The sequence below is a fragment of the Myotis davidii genome, unplaced genomic scaffold (assembly GCF_000327345.1).
Source record: "Myotis davidii unplaced genomic scaffold, ASM32734v1 scaffold524, whole genome shotgun sequence".
Lineage (NCBI taxonomy): Eukaryota > Metazoa > Chordata > Mammalia > Chiroptera > Vespertilionidae > Myotis > Myotis davidii.
The window spans coordinates 1,089,296-1,108,851 of record NW_006299263.1 but is presented as its reverse complement, the minus strand read 5'-3'; the positions used below and the strand labels follow the sequence as shown (position 1 = coordinate 1,108,851).

The following is a 19,556-nucleotide window of genomic DNA, read 5'->3' as shown; positions in this document are numbered from 1 at the left end:
GATTTCACTCATATGTGGAATTTAATGAACAAACTGAACTACCAAGTAAAATAGAGACAGACTCATAAATAGAGAGCAGGCAGACAGCCTGGTGGTGGGGTGGTATTGGGTGGTATTTCTAAAGCCATTTGAGATGGAATTATATTTTTAATAAGTTTGCAAGATAGTGTTTAGAGTTTTTGATGCAAAGCTTAAATGAGTATTTGGTTAACAAAACTGAGTTGTGTGTTTTGGCCACATTACCTTCCTGAAAACTGCCCTGAGTTAGTTAGTTAGTTAGTTAGTTAGTTAAGGCTGATGCCAAAGATGCTTTGTTAGTTGCATTAGAAGCCACCTTAGAATCTAGAATGTCACTTTATTTACCTTTTTGTCACTTTCCTGATGGAAAACCAAACCTCTTTACAGAAAACCCAAAGATTCCATATCTGTCCGAAGAGCCATAGTGGAAAAACAGAGGTGGACAGGGGACCAAACCACATTCCAAGTCAGCTGAGAGACTCCTGTGTTTGCCTGTTCAGTTTGCCTTTAAACGTGGTGCTAGCTACGAATAAAACCCTCGAATAGGGTTTTATTTCCTTGATTTCAGCCTGGGAGCACAAATAATCCCTAATACGTTTGAAGTTGGTGTAGGGATCCAAAAGGAAGTCAGAGTTTTCTCTTGCGCCTCCTCATCTGGGCTGATTGAAGTTCAATAGATGGGCAGGCAGAAAGTTGAAAACGGATCAGACTTATCTTTTTAGATTTAAGGGTATAGATTACTGTGATTGAAGTTAAAACAAAACAAAAAACCCACCATACTCTTGGACTTTGAGAACTGAGCTCATAAGAGAGCAGAACAGTCCCGCGGCCGATTGTGTGGCCAGGTGCCTTTTATTCGTTGTCCCAAGTTCATCTCCCTGTAAAGTACCTTTAACAGGGATGCTTCCTCCCACCCCCGACATTTCAGTAAAGGGAGAGTAACCGTAGAACAGCCAGGCATATGCATTTTATTGGAAAGACACAAGTCCTTGTCCTCAGGGGCAGTGTGTATAGCTAGACCCTGAACCACAGGTTTCATTTCTGGCACGAGAACGGGGCACGTACTGCAGGAGATAGGGGTGTAGTGGATGGTGTTGGCATGTGTTTCCCCAGAGGTCTGCGGTGTCGGAGAGGACGAAGGAGTGTTGTTCCCAGTTTATCATCCACATTTGTTGTTCCCTCCGAAGCAGGGCTCCTTCCAGCCCAGAGTGATTTTTGAGACTCTCTGTGTCCTTGTGTCTGGTCGGCGAGACTTGGGAACAGTTAGCATTCACGATTCCTCAAGGTTACAATGACGGTGAAGGTAGACGGATGAAGGGAAATGTGTCTCCGTTTTTCATTATCCGATAGGCCAGCAGTATGGCTAAGGTGGTATTAATTAAGGTACCGCATGCATCCTTTCAAATGTTCTCACTTGAGATATTTGAATATATGAGACAGTAAGAGTTATTGCTTTCATTGTGACTTGGTAGTAACATTGTGCGTGGGAGTGCCAACGGGGAGAAATTACTCGGGGAGCTGGAGAGCCCCGCGAGCGCCTTGGGGAAGAGGTGACACCTGCATTATTTGTCATTGGACCATTATGCACCGAGCAGCCGAGGTGCTGACTCCAAATCAGCTCCTTAGTTTTCCTAAGGGACAGAGTGCCACTCTGTCAGCTGCCAAGCAAGGCAGAAAAATAGAAAACCTGAAAATAAATTTATTCTCAAATTAAGTAAGTTGTCTTCAAAACAACCCTGCACGAGCTTCGCACTGTGAACAGCAGGAGGCTTCTTCCCTCTGTGGAGCTCTGAGGGCGTCCGCCCTCATGTCCGGCCCCCTGATTGTGAAGTCCCAGAACACAGAGCTGCAGCTGCCCGGACAGGACAGATAATTACATTTCAATGCAAAGAACATTAATGAAACAGCCAAGTCTGTAAGTCAGTGTGTGATTCATTCGCTCCTGCCATGAAGTATTTCAGACTCACGGTTTCCCGAATCGTCTCTCATGTCTGTTTTTGTTTCCTTGCTTCCTAACGCTAAACATCTTGCCATTTTTTTTAAATATCAAGTGCTGAGAGTTCCTAGGGAAGAGTGTTCTCTTAGGTAAAGAGGATCCAGATCACTTAGGGCTTATTGATTTTATGATCAGTACTCAGGTTGCCGCTAAAAGCAGATAGGTTTCCAATACATATCTGAAACCTAAGAGGTCTTTCCACCTCCATCCATCTTCAGGCTCAGTGAAGACCTCGCTTTGCAGGTGATTACTAATGAGAACTCAAGTGGATCGTCAGGGTCATGCATCTGTGAAATACTAGCCTGAATGAATATAAAATACCATTATTTAACTCTAGTGATTATTACAGGATCAAAGGGAACTTGAAGCATTTAAGAGATTTGCATCTCATCTCAATTACTGGTTTTTGTCCTTGTAATGTTTGGTTGGGGTTTCTTTCTGTCCTAGGTGGGACTGATGTTAAAAGTGCTCTGATGGTATCACCATTTTTATGGCTCACCATAAGCTGTCGCATGGTAAATTAATCCTGGCTGGCATTGTTCGGGTATTATGCCAGGACATCTCTTTAATGGGAATTTATAAAATAAGTTGAGAGTACAATAAAACTTGTTAATCCAGAGACTTCCATTATTGGAACATGTGATTGCTTGATTTGGGTTTAACTGGAACTTATCTTTAATGTCTATTTAAAATGAGAAGCATGGTAGTACACGGTTGTAGAATATTTACTTTGATGACGATATGTGAATGGATGGAAAGATGCACCCCTGGAGAGGAGAGGAGAGACGCCTGCCTCCACTAGAGTTGTTCCTGAGTCAGTCGGGAGTCTGCCGTGGGAAAGGGCATCTCGGGGCAGAAGTCAGGAAGCAGAACACAGGGAGGCTTTCAGAAGGAAGGTGTTAGTATATCCATATTTTGTGGGAAGCTGCATCCGGTAGTAGGAAGAGTGTGGGGATGGAACTGAGGAGACTCTTAAGTGCTAAACTGGAGGGAGATCCAAATGTGAGGTATCACTACTACTTGAGAAATGAATGCTCTAAAGCAGTGGTCGCCAATCTTTCAGACCTCATGGACCACCAGTGGTCTGTGGACCACCGGTTGGCAACTGCTATTCTAAAGAAGAAACGTACATCATCAAACTGGTCATGTCCTGTCCAGGGAATAAAGCTTTAGTAATGTACAACAGTTTTTTCTTAAATATCTTTAGATTTTTTTTATTGTTGTTGTTGTTAAATTATTGATTTGAGTCAAAATTACCAATTTTCTCCTATAGGCCCGGTGGGAAAGTCAACAGGATGTATCACAAATCGCAGTTTCCAGAGGAGCCGCTCCGGTCGCCCCATCCCTCCCTGGTTGTCCCCAGAATAACCATTCTCCTGATCCAGGTAAGTTAGGGTTTCATTTGCCAATCACTGTCATGAAGTTCCAGCAGCTTTCAGAAAGAGTATAAATCAGGATTTCCTCCCAGGTTCTGCTAGTTCATGCCCATCTGGGTTTTTCTCTTTGTCTTAACATGTTGAATTCCACTGATTTGTGAACGTTGAATTTGTCTTGCATTGCTATGATAAACACTTCTCGATAGTGATATGTTATCCCTTATATTTGCTTGATTCCTTTTGCTGACATTTTAAGGATTTTTGTGTATATGTTCTACAGTGAATATCTGTCAGTACTTTACTCATAATAGTAATAATAATGTCTTTGTTAGCTTTTGGTATCATGATTATATTGGCCTCATAAAATGACTTGGGAAATATTTTCTTATTAGTCTTCTCACAGAACCAACATTCGGTTTTATTTTCTGTTTCATTGATTTCTGTTATTTCTTCATTTTACAAATTTGGCATGCTGTGCTTTCATCGTTATATATTCAAAATATTTTCTAATTTACCTCTGATTTATTTTCTGAGCCATGGATTATTGAGCATGTTAATTCATTTTCATATATCTGGGGGGTCTTCTTATTGATTTCTTATTTAATTTAATTGTAATTAGAGAATAGACTCTTTAACATTTCAGTCTTTTGAAGTTTTTGGAGCCTTTGCTCTGTCTTGGTGAACATTCTGTTTGTACTTGAAAAGAATGTCTATTCTGTTTTGGGGCATCGTGTTCTGGGTATATCAATTAGGTCATCCTGCTTCTGATCATCTCATCTCTGCCCTTATTGACTTTTTGCTATTTGTTCTATCAGTCACTAAGGGGAGGCATTGTATCTCCAAGTATGATTGTGAAAATTCTCTATTTTTCCCTTTAATTATACGGGTTTTTTCATCATTCACTTAGAAACTCTGTGTTAGATATAGACTCATTAAGGATTATTATTTTTTCCTGAGGAAGCGATATTTCTCATTATGAAATATCTCTTTATATCTCTGGTAATAGTTACTTTGAAATATGTCTTGCTTGATATTAATATAGCCACATCAACTTTCTTTTGCTTGTTGTTTGCACGGTGTATCTTTTTCTCAGTTTTCAAAATTTTAGCCTATATTTGTCTTTAAATTAAAAGTGACTATCTTGTAGACAGCATATAGTTAGGATTAGCTTTTGTTTTAAATCTAGTCTGACAATTCTGCCTTTTAATTGGCATCTTTAGTTATTTTACATCTAATATTATTATTATGTCTGCCATGTTTTTTTTAATTAATTGAGAGAGAGAGAGAGAGAGAGAGAGAGAGAGATCAACTTGTTCCACTTATTGACTTTGTGATGCGTTCATTGGCTGATTCTTATATGTGCCCTGATTGGAGATGGGACCCACAATCTTGGCTTATTGGGACTATGCTCTGACCAACTGAGCTACCCGGCCAGGGCTAGTTTCTATTTGACCTTTTATTTTTATTTTTTCACTCTGACCTCCTTTTTGTCTTCTTTTAGTTTAATTGAAAAATATATTTTAGACAATCATATAGTCTAACTACTATGCTGTAAACCTGAAACTAATACAAAATAATCTTGAATATAAACTGTAATTGAAAAATAAAAATAATAAAAAGAAGAAACCTAGTGAAGGATGGAGAGTTGTATAGGATCTTATAGCTATAAATAAAATAGTTATCCTCTCCCCTCCTCCCCTTCAAAAGACAGGAAAAATTTATTGTTTGATTTTATTTCCTGTTTTGGCCTTCGGGTATGCCTGTATTTGTTTGATTACTTAGTAAAGTTTGTGCTCAAGGACCCTAGTGTACATCCTTGACCTGTCACAGCCTATGAATTAATGTCATCTCCCACTGCCCACATGTAAGAGCCTTGCAACAGTAGTTCCATCTTATTATTCCCTCCCTTCCGTATTTTGTATTGTTATTGTTGTATCTTTTACTTTTCCAGGTGTTATTGAACTCATTTTACAATGTTACTTCTTTTGCTTTAAAATAACCACTTTTAAGGAAATTAAGACACTAGAGAGAATCTTTTCTATTTTCCATCATAGTCATTATTTCTGGCATTATTCAGGCCTTCCTGAAGATCTTATCCTCATCTGATATCATTTAGCCCAAGGAGTATTCTATATTATTTCTTATTGTGTCATTCTTCTGGGGAAGAATGCTCTCCCCTTTTGAGAATATCTTTATTTCACCTTATTTTTTAAGAATATTTTCTCTAGATAATTTTGAGTTGACAGTTTAGTTCAGCACTTCACAGATGTTACATGATCTTTTAGACTCCTTTTCTGATGAGAATTCAGCCGTCATTTCTGTCACTTTTCCCTTACATAATGTCTTTGTTTATTTGCTTTCAAAATTTTTGCTCTCTAACTTTTTAGCAGTTGGACAATGATGTGCTTAGGTACAATTTTCTTAGTATTTATTGTGCTTGGGTTTCACTGATGTTCTTAGATCTGTAGGTTGAGTTTTTCAAGAAATTTGGGCAATATTCAACTATTAGTTCATAAAACTTTTTCTACTGGAATTTTCTCTCTCCCTTCTGTTTAATATTGTGCACATAGGTTACAGAAGCTCTATTTCTTTTCTAATTTCTATGTTTAATCTTTTTATCTTATTCTTGTTTCTTCTGGTTGGAAATTTCTTTTGTCATTTCCAGTCTTCTGCTAAGCACATTTAGGGAACTTTTTATTTAAATTATTATTCTATTCGGTTCTAGAATTTACCATTTGCTTCCTTTTTTGTAATAGTTTTACTTTCTCTGCTGATGTTCCCTCTCTGTATATTTGTGAAGACCACATTCTTTACATCCTTGGACCTGTGTATAGAAGCTTCTTTAAAGTTTTTACATGCTCAAGCCAGCATCTGGACCATCTCATGTTCTATTCTGTTGACTGCTTTTATCTTTACTATGGGTCATATTTAATGAGTTTTTACAAATGTATATGCCCTTTTAACTGATACCCCAGACAAGTATAGCAGATTTATGTGACTCCCCCTGATCAGCCAGTGTTCTAATTTCAGATTAGTTTTGCTTGTTCTACAGGTTCATATAAAAGGAATCATACAACCCCTGGCTGGTGTGGCTCAGTTGGTTGGGCATCGTCTGGTGCACCCAAAGGTTGCTGGTTCTATTATGGTCAGGGTACATGTCCATGTTATGGACTTGATCGCCAGTGGGGGACATGCAAGAGGCAACCAATCAATGTTTCTCTCTCATTGATGTTTCTGTCTTATCCCTTCCTGTCTCTCTAAAAATAATAAACTATTCTTAAAAAAAAAAAGTAATACAATATATATATTTTTTGTGTTTGGTTTTTTTTTTTGCTCACCATTTCTATTCACGTCATCCATACTGCTGCATGTATCACTAATTTATTCTTTTTTACTGCTGAGAAATATTGAGAAATATTTCATTATCACAATTGAATTTATTACCATTTTTAATCAGCTCTATTTATGGGCATTTGGTTTCTTTCCAGTTTTTGGCTACTACAAATAAAGCTTGTTCTTATATAAGTCTTTTTTGTGAACATTTGTCTCAAGTAAATACCTAGGAGTGAAATACTGGGATATAGAGTGCCACCTTGCTTTAAAATTCTGTAAAATGTATATCTATCTACCTGTGTATATATAATCAGTGCTACTTGATTTACATATTTACCACTTCGCTTTGATCATTATTGCCACACTGTATTGTCTTGTACCACACTGTATTTTTCTGAGTTTGGTTTCTTTTTAGTGAATTATATCCATCATTAGTGCTTTTAAAAATCATTTTTTAGTGGAAAATTATGTCTTTTATACATTACAGTTTTTATTTTGCTCTCACTTTGAAGAATCTTTTTACTATGGAAAATACCAAACATACAAAGTAGAAAGAGTACCATGATATGCCCTTTCAAGTACCCCTCCTGATTTCAAAGTAAAGTTCCTCACACTAGTTTTATTTATCTGTATGCTCACTACTTCTTACCCTCTAATGACTATTTTGAAGCAAATCCCAGGTATTATTTTCGTTACTCTTTCCTCCTAGTTGTAGGACTTCCACTCAGCCAGCGTTCCTGTGGGTCTGGGTGATGTCCCTTCCGTCTTTTAGTTTCACTTTTGAAATGGTTGTTCGAGGCGGCAAACTCCGGCGTTAACCTATGCCGCCATCTTGGTTCTTCCGAAAATTATGTCTTTTATACATTAAAGTTTTTATTTTGCTCTCACTTTGAAGAATCTTTTTACTATGGAAAATACCAAACATACAAAGTAGAAAGAGTACCATGATATGCCCTTTCAAGTACCCCTCCTGATTTCAAAGTAATCAGTTCCTCACTAGTTTTATTTATCTGTATGCTCACTACTTCTTACCCTCTAATGACTATTTTGAAGCAAATCCCAGGTATTATTTTATCTGTAATTATTTGTAAATGTATCTCTAAACCAATAACCACAGTAACATTTTACTCCTAAAAAAATAGCCGTGGCTGGGTGGCTCAGTTGGCTGGAGTATTGTCCCACACACCAAAATGTTGTGGGTTGATTCCCTGGTCACATACACAGGTTGCAGGTTCAATACCTGGTCAAAGGGCTTGCAGTAGGCAGCCAATAGATGTTTCTCTCTTGCATGGATGTTCCTCTCTTTCTATCCTCTGGTGAGGAAATAATCTATATCTCTAAAAAGCTAAGTGTCCAACTGTTTGTCCGTCCGTCCGACCGACTGACCAGCCAGCCGGTACATATGACGCACACTGGCAATTGAAAAATAAACGTTGACTTGTGCATGCGCGATACAGATAAAGCTTTCTAATTAATTGCCTTTCAATGTGCACGAATATGTGCACCAGGCCACTGGTAATAATAATAATTATTATTAAGTATTATCAAATATCTCTTGTTAGTATTTCCATTTCCCCAATTGGATAAAAAATATGTTTTATGTATTTTGAATGAAAATCCAAGTGGGGTTCATCCATTGTGATTGGTTGATATGTGTAAATCTGTTTAATCCATGTGCTCTTCTCATTCTTTTTTTCTCCATTGCATTGTATTTGTTGAAGAAACTAGGTTTTTGTACAGTAGACTGTACATTCTTCTTTTTGCTGGTTACATCCCCATGAGGGACACGATTCTCTGTAAATTGGTAGTTAGATGTATAGCATTGATCAGATTCTGGCTAATTTGATGGAAGGAAGGGAGGGCGGATAAATGAATGGGTAGTTTTGTGTTCTTCCCCTCAGGAGACACCTCGTGTCTCTCTCTCTCTCTTTTTTTTTTTTTTTTGATAGATGCAGCCTTTAGTTGACAATTGGCTAGATACATATTTAATTAGGGGTCATACTCACTCTAGAATGTTAGTTTAACTGCATATAGAACTCTAGATTGTCCCTAATTTCTTCCCCTCAGCATTTAGACAATTTTATCTTCTGTCTCTTTAGTCATCTTAAACTTATATTCTGTTTATCCCTTTTCTTTCGGTTTGTTTCTCTCTTCCCTATTTTTGCGTTCTTGTAAAATTGTTTGAACTTTTTGAATTCAGTTTTAATGTATCTCTTGACATTATAGCTATCTCTTTGCTTTATTTTTTAGTGATTGCTCTCATGCTGACAAAACATCCTTACCTTTTCATAGGTTCCTTAGAGTTAATATTACACTACTTTGTGTAAAATGTAGAAACCTTAAACTGTATAAGTCCATGTACAACTGTACTGCCCGTGAACTGGAGTCATTTCAGCGTCAGCGTGGAATAGATACCGGTGGTTGTGTACTTCCTTTAGTCAGTATCCCTTACAAGTTTCTCAAGTTGTCTTGCTTTAAAAACAGTGTTATGAGGATACAGTGTTTTGTCTTTTATGAGTTGGATTAGATTTTCCTAAAAATTTAGTTTTATTCACTAAGGGGAAAGAAATCTTATATCGTAGGCATTATCTGCGCATTTGATCCCAGCCTTTGGTAATTAAGAGCATGTAAGAATATGATTGGTTCAGGGCCTCTGTTCCCCTCTTGTAAGAACAGTTAGAACACTACTCTCCTCCTGAAAGGTCATTTCATCATTTTCATACAGTAAATAGCATGAAGAATTAAAGTTGAATAAGACATAGTTCTTGACTTCAAAGAGTTTAAAGTTTACATGGAGTGCTACATGTGTGTGTTATCAGCTATGTGATTTAAAAGTAAAAAACCAGTTAGTGACAGGACTGGGGTTGGATGACCCTGTGCATACTAACAGGAATACTGGAGATTAAAACATTTAGAAGTACCCCAATTGCTGCTATTTAATTGGAAAAGGAAACCCCAATGTGTTTGGGGTAACTATAATAATACTTGTTTTTTAATATTAATTTTTAAAGAATTCCTTTTTAAATTATATTGCTATATCTGCTTACAAATGATCCTTGTCAGATTTGCAGTAAAGAGAGAGATGTCTTTGTAATTGTTTTTCTTTTCCTTTCAATATTTTGACAGGACGTAGTAGCCAAGTGGCCTCCTACCTGACCCCAGTCAAATCCTTCGTGCCACAGATGCCCAAGCTGCTCAAGTCCCTCTTCCCTGTGCGTGACGAGAGAAGGGGCAAACAGCCATCTCCCCTTGCACATCAGGTAAGAGCATCAAGAAAGCAAGAGTGAAGCCCTGGCCAGTATTCTTAGTGGTTAGAGTGTCAGCCTGTGAACCAAAAGGTCATGAGCTCAATTCCTGGTCAAGGGCAGGTACCTGGGTTGCAGATTCCATCCCTGGTTGGGGAGAGCACGGGAGGAACCTATGGATGTGTATCTCACATGAGTGTTTCTCTCTCTCTCCTCCTCCTCTTCTCCCTCCCTCCCTCCCTTCCAGTCTCTAAAAATCAATGGAAAAATACTGTTGGGTGAGGATTAACAAAATAAAAGAAAGCAGCAGTGAACATTTTTTTCTGAGATTGCTGGCAAAATGGTGCTTTGTGTTGCACTGAAGCTGGAGTGAGAGTGATGTCAACAATGGGGGGTGTGGGGGGAGGGGTAAAAACTGGGCTTTTAGATCTGGTAAAAGCTTGTGATAATTTCTCTTCCCCTCTCTTCAGAGATAACAGAGCTGTTTAAACTTATTGACACACTCAATCCTTTTTGCTTTTAAAAAATGCCAAGTACACTCCTAATGTGATTTATGGTAATATCACTTAGAGCAACAATAGTAAAATTTATGAAGTGCACTTAATGTTTCTTGTGTATTGCCAAACAGAAAATGTAATTCTATTTTTAATTCTTGATTTCATTTCTCATTTCAAACAATTTCATATCATCACTGTTCTTCCTTCTCCACCTTTTCTTCCTCTACTGTGGTTTCCCTGTTCTTGCACTTAAAATATTAAAAGTGATCATTTGTCTTATTTCCCTGTTTTCTCTGAAACTCAACTCAGCCTTAGAATAAGTTTTAGAGAAAATGTGAAAGGGCTTTCCAAATAATCAGGAAACTGTTCATATGAGATGGTGAATGGGAAGCCTGTTGGCAATGCAATTTCTGGACTTATATAGGTGTGCATTCAGCAGAAATTGATAAATGAGGATTTATTTATACTCATTCAAAAACACATACAGTGCAAGTTCGGTTGTTGAAATAGGTCTTTTGACATCAGCTTCTCCACATTCACTTGAAACATTCAAGTTACAGAAATGCAGGTGAGTTCCTGTCTGAGACCTTAACTACTTAAAAGAATCTTCTAAGTTCATAAATGCATATGCAAGGGCGATGGTGTTAGTTTTGTAAGGCTGCTGTGCAGATATATAATATTTTCAGCCTAGCATTATATAAACCTATACATAAGCATACATGTACACATATTGGATGAAAAAATTAAACACTGAGATTTCGGAAGTGTTTAACTAAATTTAACTAGGCATGTAATTGGTGTTTGACAATTATCAAAATGAATCTATGAGAGCTAAAAGAAATAGCAAGTCTAATATTTGGTGGGGTGAGGATAGGCAGAAATTATTTTCCCAAGGGTTTGTTATTACATTCAGTATTCTGTTCTGATCTTCCACATCATTATTTTGCAAAGTGTGATTTATGGACTGTGTCAGAATTTCCATGGTAACTTTTAAAAAAGGCAACTAAAAAATATATACAGCCTGGTCTCAAGCCATGGCTCACCTGGGGCGCCTTATAATCTGCCTCTATAAGCAGCCAAAGTGATTCCTAGTCACATTAAAGCTTGATAGCCACCGTTTTTCAACTGCTATTTGGTGAAGACAGAGTTATAGGCATTAAAGGAAATCAGAATGGCATTAGAAGTCATTGAATCAGCCCACTAGAGTTATAATTTTTTTAAAAATATATTTTTATTGATTTTAGACAGGAAGGGAGAGGGAGAGAGATATAGAAACATCAATAATGAGAGAAAATCATTGATCAGCTGCCTCCTGCATGCCCTGTCCTGGGGATTGAGCCCACAACCTGGGCATGTCCCCTTGACTGAAATTGAACCCGGAAACTTTCAGTCCGCAGGCCAACACTACCTATTGAGCCAAACCAACTAGGGCAGTTACTATTTTTTAATGCTTCTCTAAGCTTTTGATGTAGAAGCCAAATCATGTGCTACAATCAGAAATTATTTTTACTGTTTGATAGTAAGCGATTGTTTCTTCTGCACGAACAATGTGTCAGAAGCGAATCTAGTGATTGGAGAATAACTCTAATTTGTAATGTCCAATTTAAGAGAGTTAATCTCACAATATTTTGAAGATATCTTAGAGCAGTATTTGCTCATTCAGCTTACTTTTTTTGAGCATATATGAGCAAAGGTGTTGGGGAAGGTGGTCCCAAGTGTTCAATATTTCATAAGTAAATGGAAAGATAAAGCTGGACTTACCCTAGCCGGTTTGGCTCAGTAGATAGAGCGTCAGCCCTCGGACTGAAGAGTCCCAGGTTGGATTCTGGTTAAGGGCACATACCTCGGTTGCAGGCTCAATCCCCAGCCTGGTCAGGGCATTGCGGGAGGCAACCAATCAATGTGTGTCTCTCACATTGATGTTTCTCTTTCTCTGTCTCTCCCCACTCCCTTCCATTCTCTCTAAAAATCAATGGAAAAGTATTCCCGGGTGAGGATTAACAAGATAAAAAAGTTGGACTTAGCAGAGATGCCCAATAGTAGTGCTAAAATGTTCCAACTGGTTCGTGAACTGAAGGCTCTTTACTCAAGGTCATCAGGGAGTTGCCCCTTCCCTGCACCAGCTCTGTCCCTGTCTGACGACCTTCCAGCTACAACCTGCTGGAGACACTTCGTCGCTAGGCTTTATCCAGTGCTGCAACGTCTGTGGACTGCTCAGTCCCTCTTGATTGCCTTCCCTGGGCCCGCTTATTCCATAAGCCACTGATACTCAGGTGACCCAGAGCACTAGCCTGGGCTCTCTAATTCTTTGCTTGGGTGATGCCATTCAGCTCCACGGCTTTACCTATTCATACACTGACAATGCTCACATTTCCATCTCTAGCCCAGACAGCCCTGAGCTCTGGCTTTGTGGATCTCATTGCCCATTCAACTTCTCCACTTACATATCAGGGAGGCATTCACAGTTTATAAGTCCAAAACATTGTTTCAGCTCACAAGTCTGCTTACTCCTAGCACACAAGATACTAAAACACGTGACCATCTTAGGGTGTAGCACAAACATCCACTTTGCTAACCTCTTACAAGCAGTGCACCAGTGAAACTGAGTAGGTACCACTCCCAACCCAGTAACCTCTGACCTTCTCCATTTCCCTTCACTCATCGTGCCACTCTTGTCTCTGGCTGTTGCAGCAATTGACCAGTTGGTCTGTCTGACACTGTTTTTGCCTCAGGACAGTGTCTCATTTACAAAGTAGCCGGAGTGATCTTCCACACCCTTACATTAATTCATGACTGGAAACCTTCCACTGTTTCTCACTGAAACGGGATAAAGTAAATTCCTTCCTGTGTGATGTGGTCCCTGATCTTTACTCGTATTCCCTTTATTCTCCTCTTTGTTCACAATACTAAGCCATATGGGTCATTCTTTTGTTTGCTTGTTCGTTTTAAACCTCAGTAATACATGAAGTCCTTTTTGGTCTTAAGAGTATTTTCCCCTTTCACTTGGACTGCTCTTTTCCCAAGTCCTTTTTATGGCTTCTAGGTCTCATGTAGAGTAGTTCACTTCTAGTGGGGCCATACAAGGCTACTGTGAGGAAGTATGTTTAGTGTAGAGCGGCCTTGACCAACCAAACTGAAACAACAGCCTCCACCATACACAGTGCATGGGATCACCGTCCTTAATTTTTCCCTTGGGAGTTATTGTTAGGTCTCTATGTTTATTGATTATCTCTAGAATATAACCCTTGAGGGCAAGGGAATATTGATAACAAAATGGCATATATGCAGATTATAATATTAGATAGCTTATATGTCCAAGGGTCATAAAGTGGCATAAAGGACTATGTTTACAGTTGCTGTTTAGAGGTGAGAGAATCACATCTGAGTGGGGATTTGAGATATCAAGACATATTGATGAACCTTTTTTCCTGGATTGATGTAAGTTTCACTAAAGAACCATTCCTAAAGAAGGGAAAAACTTTGCGTGTCGTTCTGCATTTATTTTTATTTTTATTTTTTTTAATATATTTTATTGATTTTCTACAGAGAGGAAGGGAGGGAGATAGAGAGTTAGAAACATCGATGAGAGAGAAACATCGATCAGCTGCCTCCTGCACATCTCCCACTGGGGATGTGCCTGCAACCCAGGTACATGCCCTTGACCGGAATCGAACCCGGGACCTTTCAGTCCGCAGGCCGACGCTCTATCCACTGAGCCAAACCGGTTTCGGCTCGTTCTGCATTTAGTTGATCAAAGATGCATGTGTTCATATCAGATCATGGCTACCTCTGCTAGAGCTCTAAGGGAAGTAAATTCTTTTAAATGGTAGTATCCATATAGAGGTCCCACTACTATATTGGGCCACTTTAAATATGCTTTAAGTTGTTACACCTGAGTGGTGTTTTACCCTTGGAAATGCAGCCCTTTAGTGCCAATGGAATCCCAAAATATCAGCAACAAGAACATGCGGCATTGGCTACTTTAGTGTTCCCCAATTTTTTACTCTAATGGCATCCCGTTCACTTGGAAATCAGAGTTAAAACCTGAAAGTTGAGGTCCTGTTTTTGATAATCTAGCTTTCCCCTCCCTGTGGAACCTCCCAAGACTTCTAGGGACAAGGTTGGCTTATTTCCAACCAAACTTTGCCCCCCGAGTTTTCTCTGCTATTACTCAGGGGTTAAAGGGAGGGGAAGAGGGGGCTCTGTGTTCTCTAGGCTTACTCCAGACTTAACTGGTGTAGGTTAATCAACTATATCCTAGCTAATAAACGAGTAATATGCAAATTGACCATCACTCCAACACACAAGATGGCCAGCAGGGGAGGGCAGTTGGGAGGGACCAGGCCTGCAGGGGAGGGCAGTTGGGGGCAATTGGGCTGGCACAGGAGGGCCATTTGGGGGGACCAGGCCTGCAGGGGGCCATGCATGAATTTTGTACTTTTGTGCATCAGGCCTCTAATCTCATAATAAATGCTTCATCATTCTTCGGTTGTCAAGCTCTTGCTTAAAGTTGGGAGCCCAGAAGTGATACAGTGATCCCTGTGCTTGAAAATAGTGCAACTGTTAGCTCCTTCTAAATAATGTACTTTTACCAAAGTAGCATATTATTGCACTCTCTCTCTTTTTTTAAAGGCAAGTATTATTAGCCCATCATGCTTCTGGTCAACTAGCATTACCTTTTTTTTCTGTTTATTTGTGTACACTCTTGTCAATGAGTTCTCTTTTATTACGATGTTGTTTAACTGATGTGTAAAAATACTTAAATAAGGAACTTTAGATTCATTTCTAAAATGTTGCATCTTAATTGTGTTTTAACATTTCTAGGCTACCAAGATATTTTTGAGTGCTTATTTTTTGTTCTAGCTATCTACAAATTTTTAAAGGGTATAATCTGTCTGTGTTTGAGTCATAAAAAAAAAAAACTGAACATTATAGGGCAGAAGGAAGAACCCTATCATATGCAACTAAAGACCATTCCTCAAGTCACAGAACACAGAGCAACACATTTCAGCTCTATATATTCAGACCTTCCACCTCCAATCCACATTTCTTCTTCTGCCAGAGAGATTGTGTATAACTTTGTTGAATACATTATGGAAATGAAGGGGCACCATGACCATGGGCTTCCTCTGTATCCCCAGTCTAGTTAGCCTAAAACAAATTCATGCTGATGGACATTCTAGATCACCCTAGTCAGTACCTGGCCCTGCCGTAGTCTGTGAGGTGTGACTTCCCAGTATCATAAGGGCTACACAGACTACCGTGAATCTTGCTCTCTCTTTTGATTCTCTTTTTTGTTTGCTGCTAGTGCCTTGTTAGTTTGCTAACTTTGGCAGCCTAGATAAATAATAACAGACTAAAAAAATTGTAGGTTTTAGAATGACATCAAAGATAGAACCCAGAAAAATAGAAATCAATGCATATACCTAAAAATAGAAATCAGAATCTGGATCAGTTTTACTGTATAGGAAGGGATGAATATTGACATGAATATTGCATAAGATAGTAAATAATTGTAGTGTTGCCTAACATTTAGCATGTGAAACAACACCCAAAAAGAACCCAAAGTTAGTTTGCGGATCAACAGACAGTACATGGTAACCAAATAGACCATGTATGATGGCATATTCTTATTCCTTTCCAAATCCCAACTTTCTCTTTTCATCATTTTTAAAGCCATTTCTCTCTCCACTTCCCTCCCTAACTACAATGAAAGGTATTAAAACTTCTTTCTTTTCCTGTTTCTGTCCACGTTTAGTTTGGAGACTTAAAACGCCTTCTCTGGAGCATTCACAATAATGAAGAAACTTACTAACCCACCTAAACACTGCCTGGTCTTCTTGGGCATTAGACCACACTCAGGTTGTTGCCCTGAGTCCTGGCTATGTGACACTAGAAATACATTGACCAGTTGGAAGGATTTCAGAGAATAACATCCAAAATGATTTATGAGGAAAGATTAAAGGAGTTATTTATAGCTTGACCAAACAATGACTGAGAGAGCTGCCTGTATAAGCATGCGAGGCAGATGGACACTGAAGGCGGGAGGAATCATGGAGGCTGGCTCCTGCGGCCGTGGCATGAAAGCACGGAACGACAGAAATGAAATTAATGAAGGGAATGGTAGCAGCTGTGGATAAGTCAAGTGGTTTATAGGTAGCAGGATACGCTCTTAAAAAACTATGGGATTTCTGTCACTTCTATTTTTAAAAAATAAAATTTTGAGCATATAAAAATAGTCCAGGTAAGAACCGAGGAATGGAATAGGTCCTGTTCCACTCATTGTTCATATTTTCATTGTTCAAGTAGGTGGAATAGATGTAGAGGTTGTATAATGAGGGAATGATTATTATCAAAAAAATGCTTTTAATCAGACTGTCCTTGACATTTTCAAACAAGAATGTTCAGTTCCCTCCTTCATGCAAAGATACAACCCCAGTAAAATTCTAATGAAAAGATTGATGCTTATTAACTTGTTCTTTGGAAGCAGCAGGTTCTCAGATCAAGGTGCTATAGTTTGGGAGCATTGTATTCCAGTGTTTGCAAAGACTCGCAATCTTTTCTTGTAAGGGAGATGTTAACAGTTTATTAGAAGATTTAGAAATAAAGATCCAAATATTTTACAAAATATTTTGGTTTGGCCATGTTTATAAAGAAAGACTCATGTTTCTCACTTTTATGGAGATATCTTTTTGTTTGTCATTGATTTCTGTCTGAGTCCCAAAGATGCAAAGACACCACATTGGAGGAAGTGACAGCTGTCTTTGACCTTCTGGTTCAAGTTTAGTAACTAATCTGGAAAATAATGAACTGCAATTAATGAAATCTGTACTCATATTCAAGTGTGTTTCTCAGACAGCACATACAATAATTGAAAGAACTTCCTGCTCTCTAATTAGTTAGATTGAATTAATTTGGCATAATAGCTTTTCTCCTGTTTCTAGGAGTTAGTGTTCAGATAAAGCTATTTATGTAATTCAAACTTAGGGACTCCAAATGCCATCTTTGGTTCACCTGGGGAATTAAAGAGTTAATGCTCAGATTTAATGCCCACCGTCACACGCACAGTCCCAGTTCCGGCCTGTCTTTGTCCCAGTGTCCTGCACTTGGCTCAGGACGGCCTTGTCAACCTCAGGGAGTTTTCTTTCTCCCGTTTCAGCACAGCTTCCGGTGTGGGAGACGGGCAGAGCCTCGAGAGAGAGCAGCACCCTGCACATCTGTGGTGCTGATTAAAAAGATGCTTGTATGGTTACTCCATCTTTCACGGCAGTGTTCCTTCCGCATATAAAATGGGAAAACAAACCAGCCGCTGGTCCTTGCTTTGTGTGTGAAGGCGCTGTTTTAGGCTGCTCATGTTTGGGCTCCCTTGATGAAAGGGACCACATAAATGCTGACTCCTGCATCTGGTTCGTCATCTTAACTAACTAAACTTCAGAAAAGGATCTGGCTGTGTTCTCTAGCCTTTGGTTTGCATTCATTATTCAGGTCCTTGAACAAATAATGTATATGAGCATTTCCCCCTGTAATTTAGTGCCACATATAATAAATGTATTTGGATATGGTATGCTACATTCACTGCTCTTGAGTTAACAGAGGGAGGTTTGCACAGGCCTGCGGGCATGCAGACTCGTGAAAGTCAAGGCAAGTGCTTTCCCTTCAGTTGCTCAAGGGATGAATTCTTAGGCCTTCTCTCTGATGGTAGGAGATGTTTATCTCTGTTTCCGTTTTCCAAAATCATAATATGTTGCTGTCTGTCTTTGCCCCAGAATACGGATACTGACAAAGTTGACTTCAGAATCAGGGTTAGTAGCCAATCTGAAAAAGAATAAAAATAAGGAAGTTCCTGAGGCAGTACAGAAGTCGATTGAAGAGACCTCGGTCTGGCTGTCATTTTTCAGAAACTGGCATCGTATGCTCTTGTGTGATTCTGTGGGTCAGGGATTGGCAACATTTTTTTGGTAAAGGGCCAGATAGTGTTATTTTAGCTTTGCAGGCCATAGAGTCTCTATAGGTACTAGCCATAGACAATACTAAACAAATGAGTGGTTGTGTTCCAATAAAATTTAGAACGCTGAAATTTGATTTTCATGTAATTTTTACATCACAAAATATTCTTTTATTCAACAATTTAAAATAAACCATCTTTAGCTGATACAGCATACCAAGCTGGTAACAGTCTAGATTTAAACCCTATTTTTACCTTTTGAGATTACACAGATATTCTGTTTTATCTAAAGATCCTTCATCCTTCATAGACATTTGAAAAACAACCATTATTTTGGATGAAGTAAATATTACATTCTCTTTTTAAAAAATACAAATTATTTTTTCATATAAATATTTAAATAACTTTTAACAATTATGTAGAAATTTCAAAAGTAAACTAGCTAAATTCTAAAAATAAGAAACTATCTTTTCTGACAATTCCAGAAATATTAGTATTTAAATTTTCCTATATGTAGTACTTCTAATAACTTGAATTAATAATACACATATTTTATACTGAAATAAAAAGTCTGTTTGGATGGTCTGATTCACTTTTATCCACTGATAAAATAGTTTACTTGTTGATGGAAGAAGTAGACCTTTTAGTTGTTTATGTAATTAAATAGGAATATCAGTGACTATTTTTGAGCATAGGGACTGTGTTTGGCTCTGCTCATACTGTCTATCCCCAGCTCCTGGTACAATCTTTAGAACATAGTGGGCACCTGGAACATATTTGTGAATGATAAATTAATAAAACCTAAGGTTCTTTGTTAGAAAGAAAATGGAATTAATGTATCCTGAATGGCTTTGGGACTGCTAACTACAAGTAGAAACTTCAGATTTTTTACATCAGATATCATTGTTGATGGTTTAAAAATGTGCTTATAGCCTAGCCTGGGTATAATTGCTCAATGGTTGAGCGTTGACCTATGAACCTATGGTTTGATTCCTGGTCAGGCACATGCCTGGGTTGCAGGCTTGATCCCCAGTGTGGGGCCTGCAGGAGGCAGTCGATCAATGATTTTCTCTTATCATTGATGTTTCTATCTCTCTTTCCCACTCCCTTCCCCCCTGGAATCAATAAAAAAAAATATCAAAAAAA

The 19,556-nt window shown here is 38.5% G+C and overlaps 1 protein-coding gene across 1 annotated transcript in view; it reads left to right on the top strand.

The window, feature by feature from the left end:
• Positions 1 to 19,556, top strand: part of KIF13B (kinesin family member 13B) — a 176,153-nt gene that overhangs the window by 143,167 nt on the left and 13,430 nt on the right. The window contains exons 35-36 of the mRNA XM_015571149.1: positions 3,288 to 3,399; positions 9,850 to 9,983. Coding sequence (XP_015426635.1) covers positions 3,288 to 3,399; positions 9,850 to 9,983 — 246 coding nt within the window. The remainder of the gene's footprint in view (positions 1 to 3,287; positions 3,400 to 9,849; positions 9,984 to 19,556) is intronic.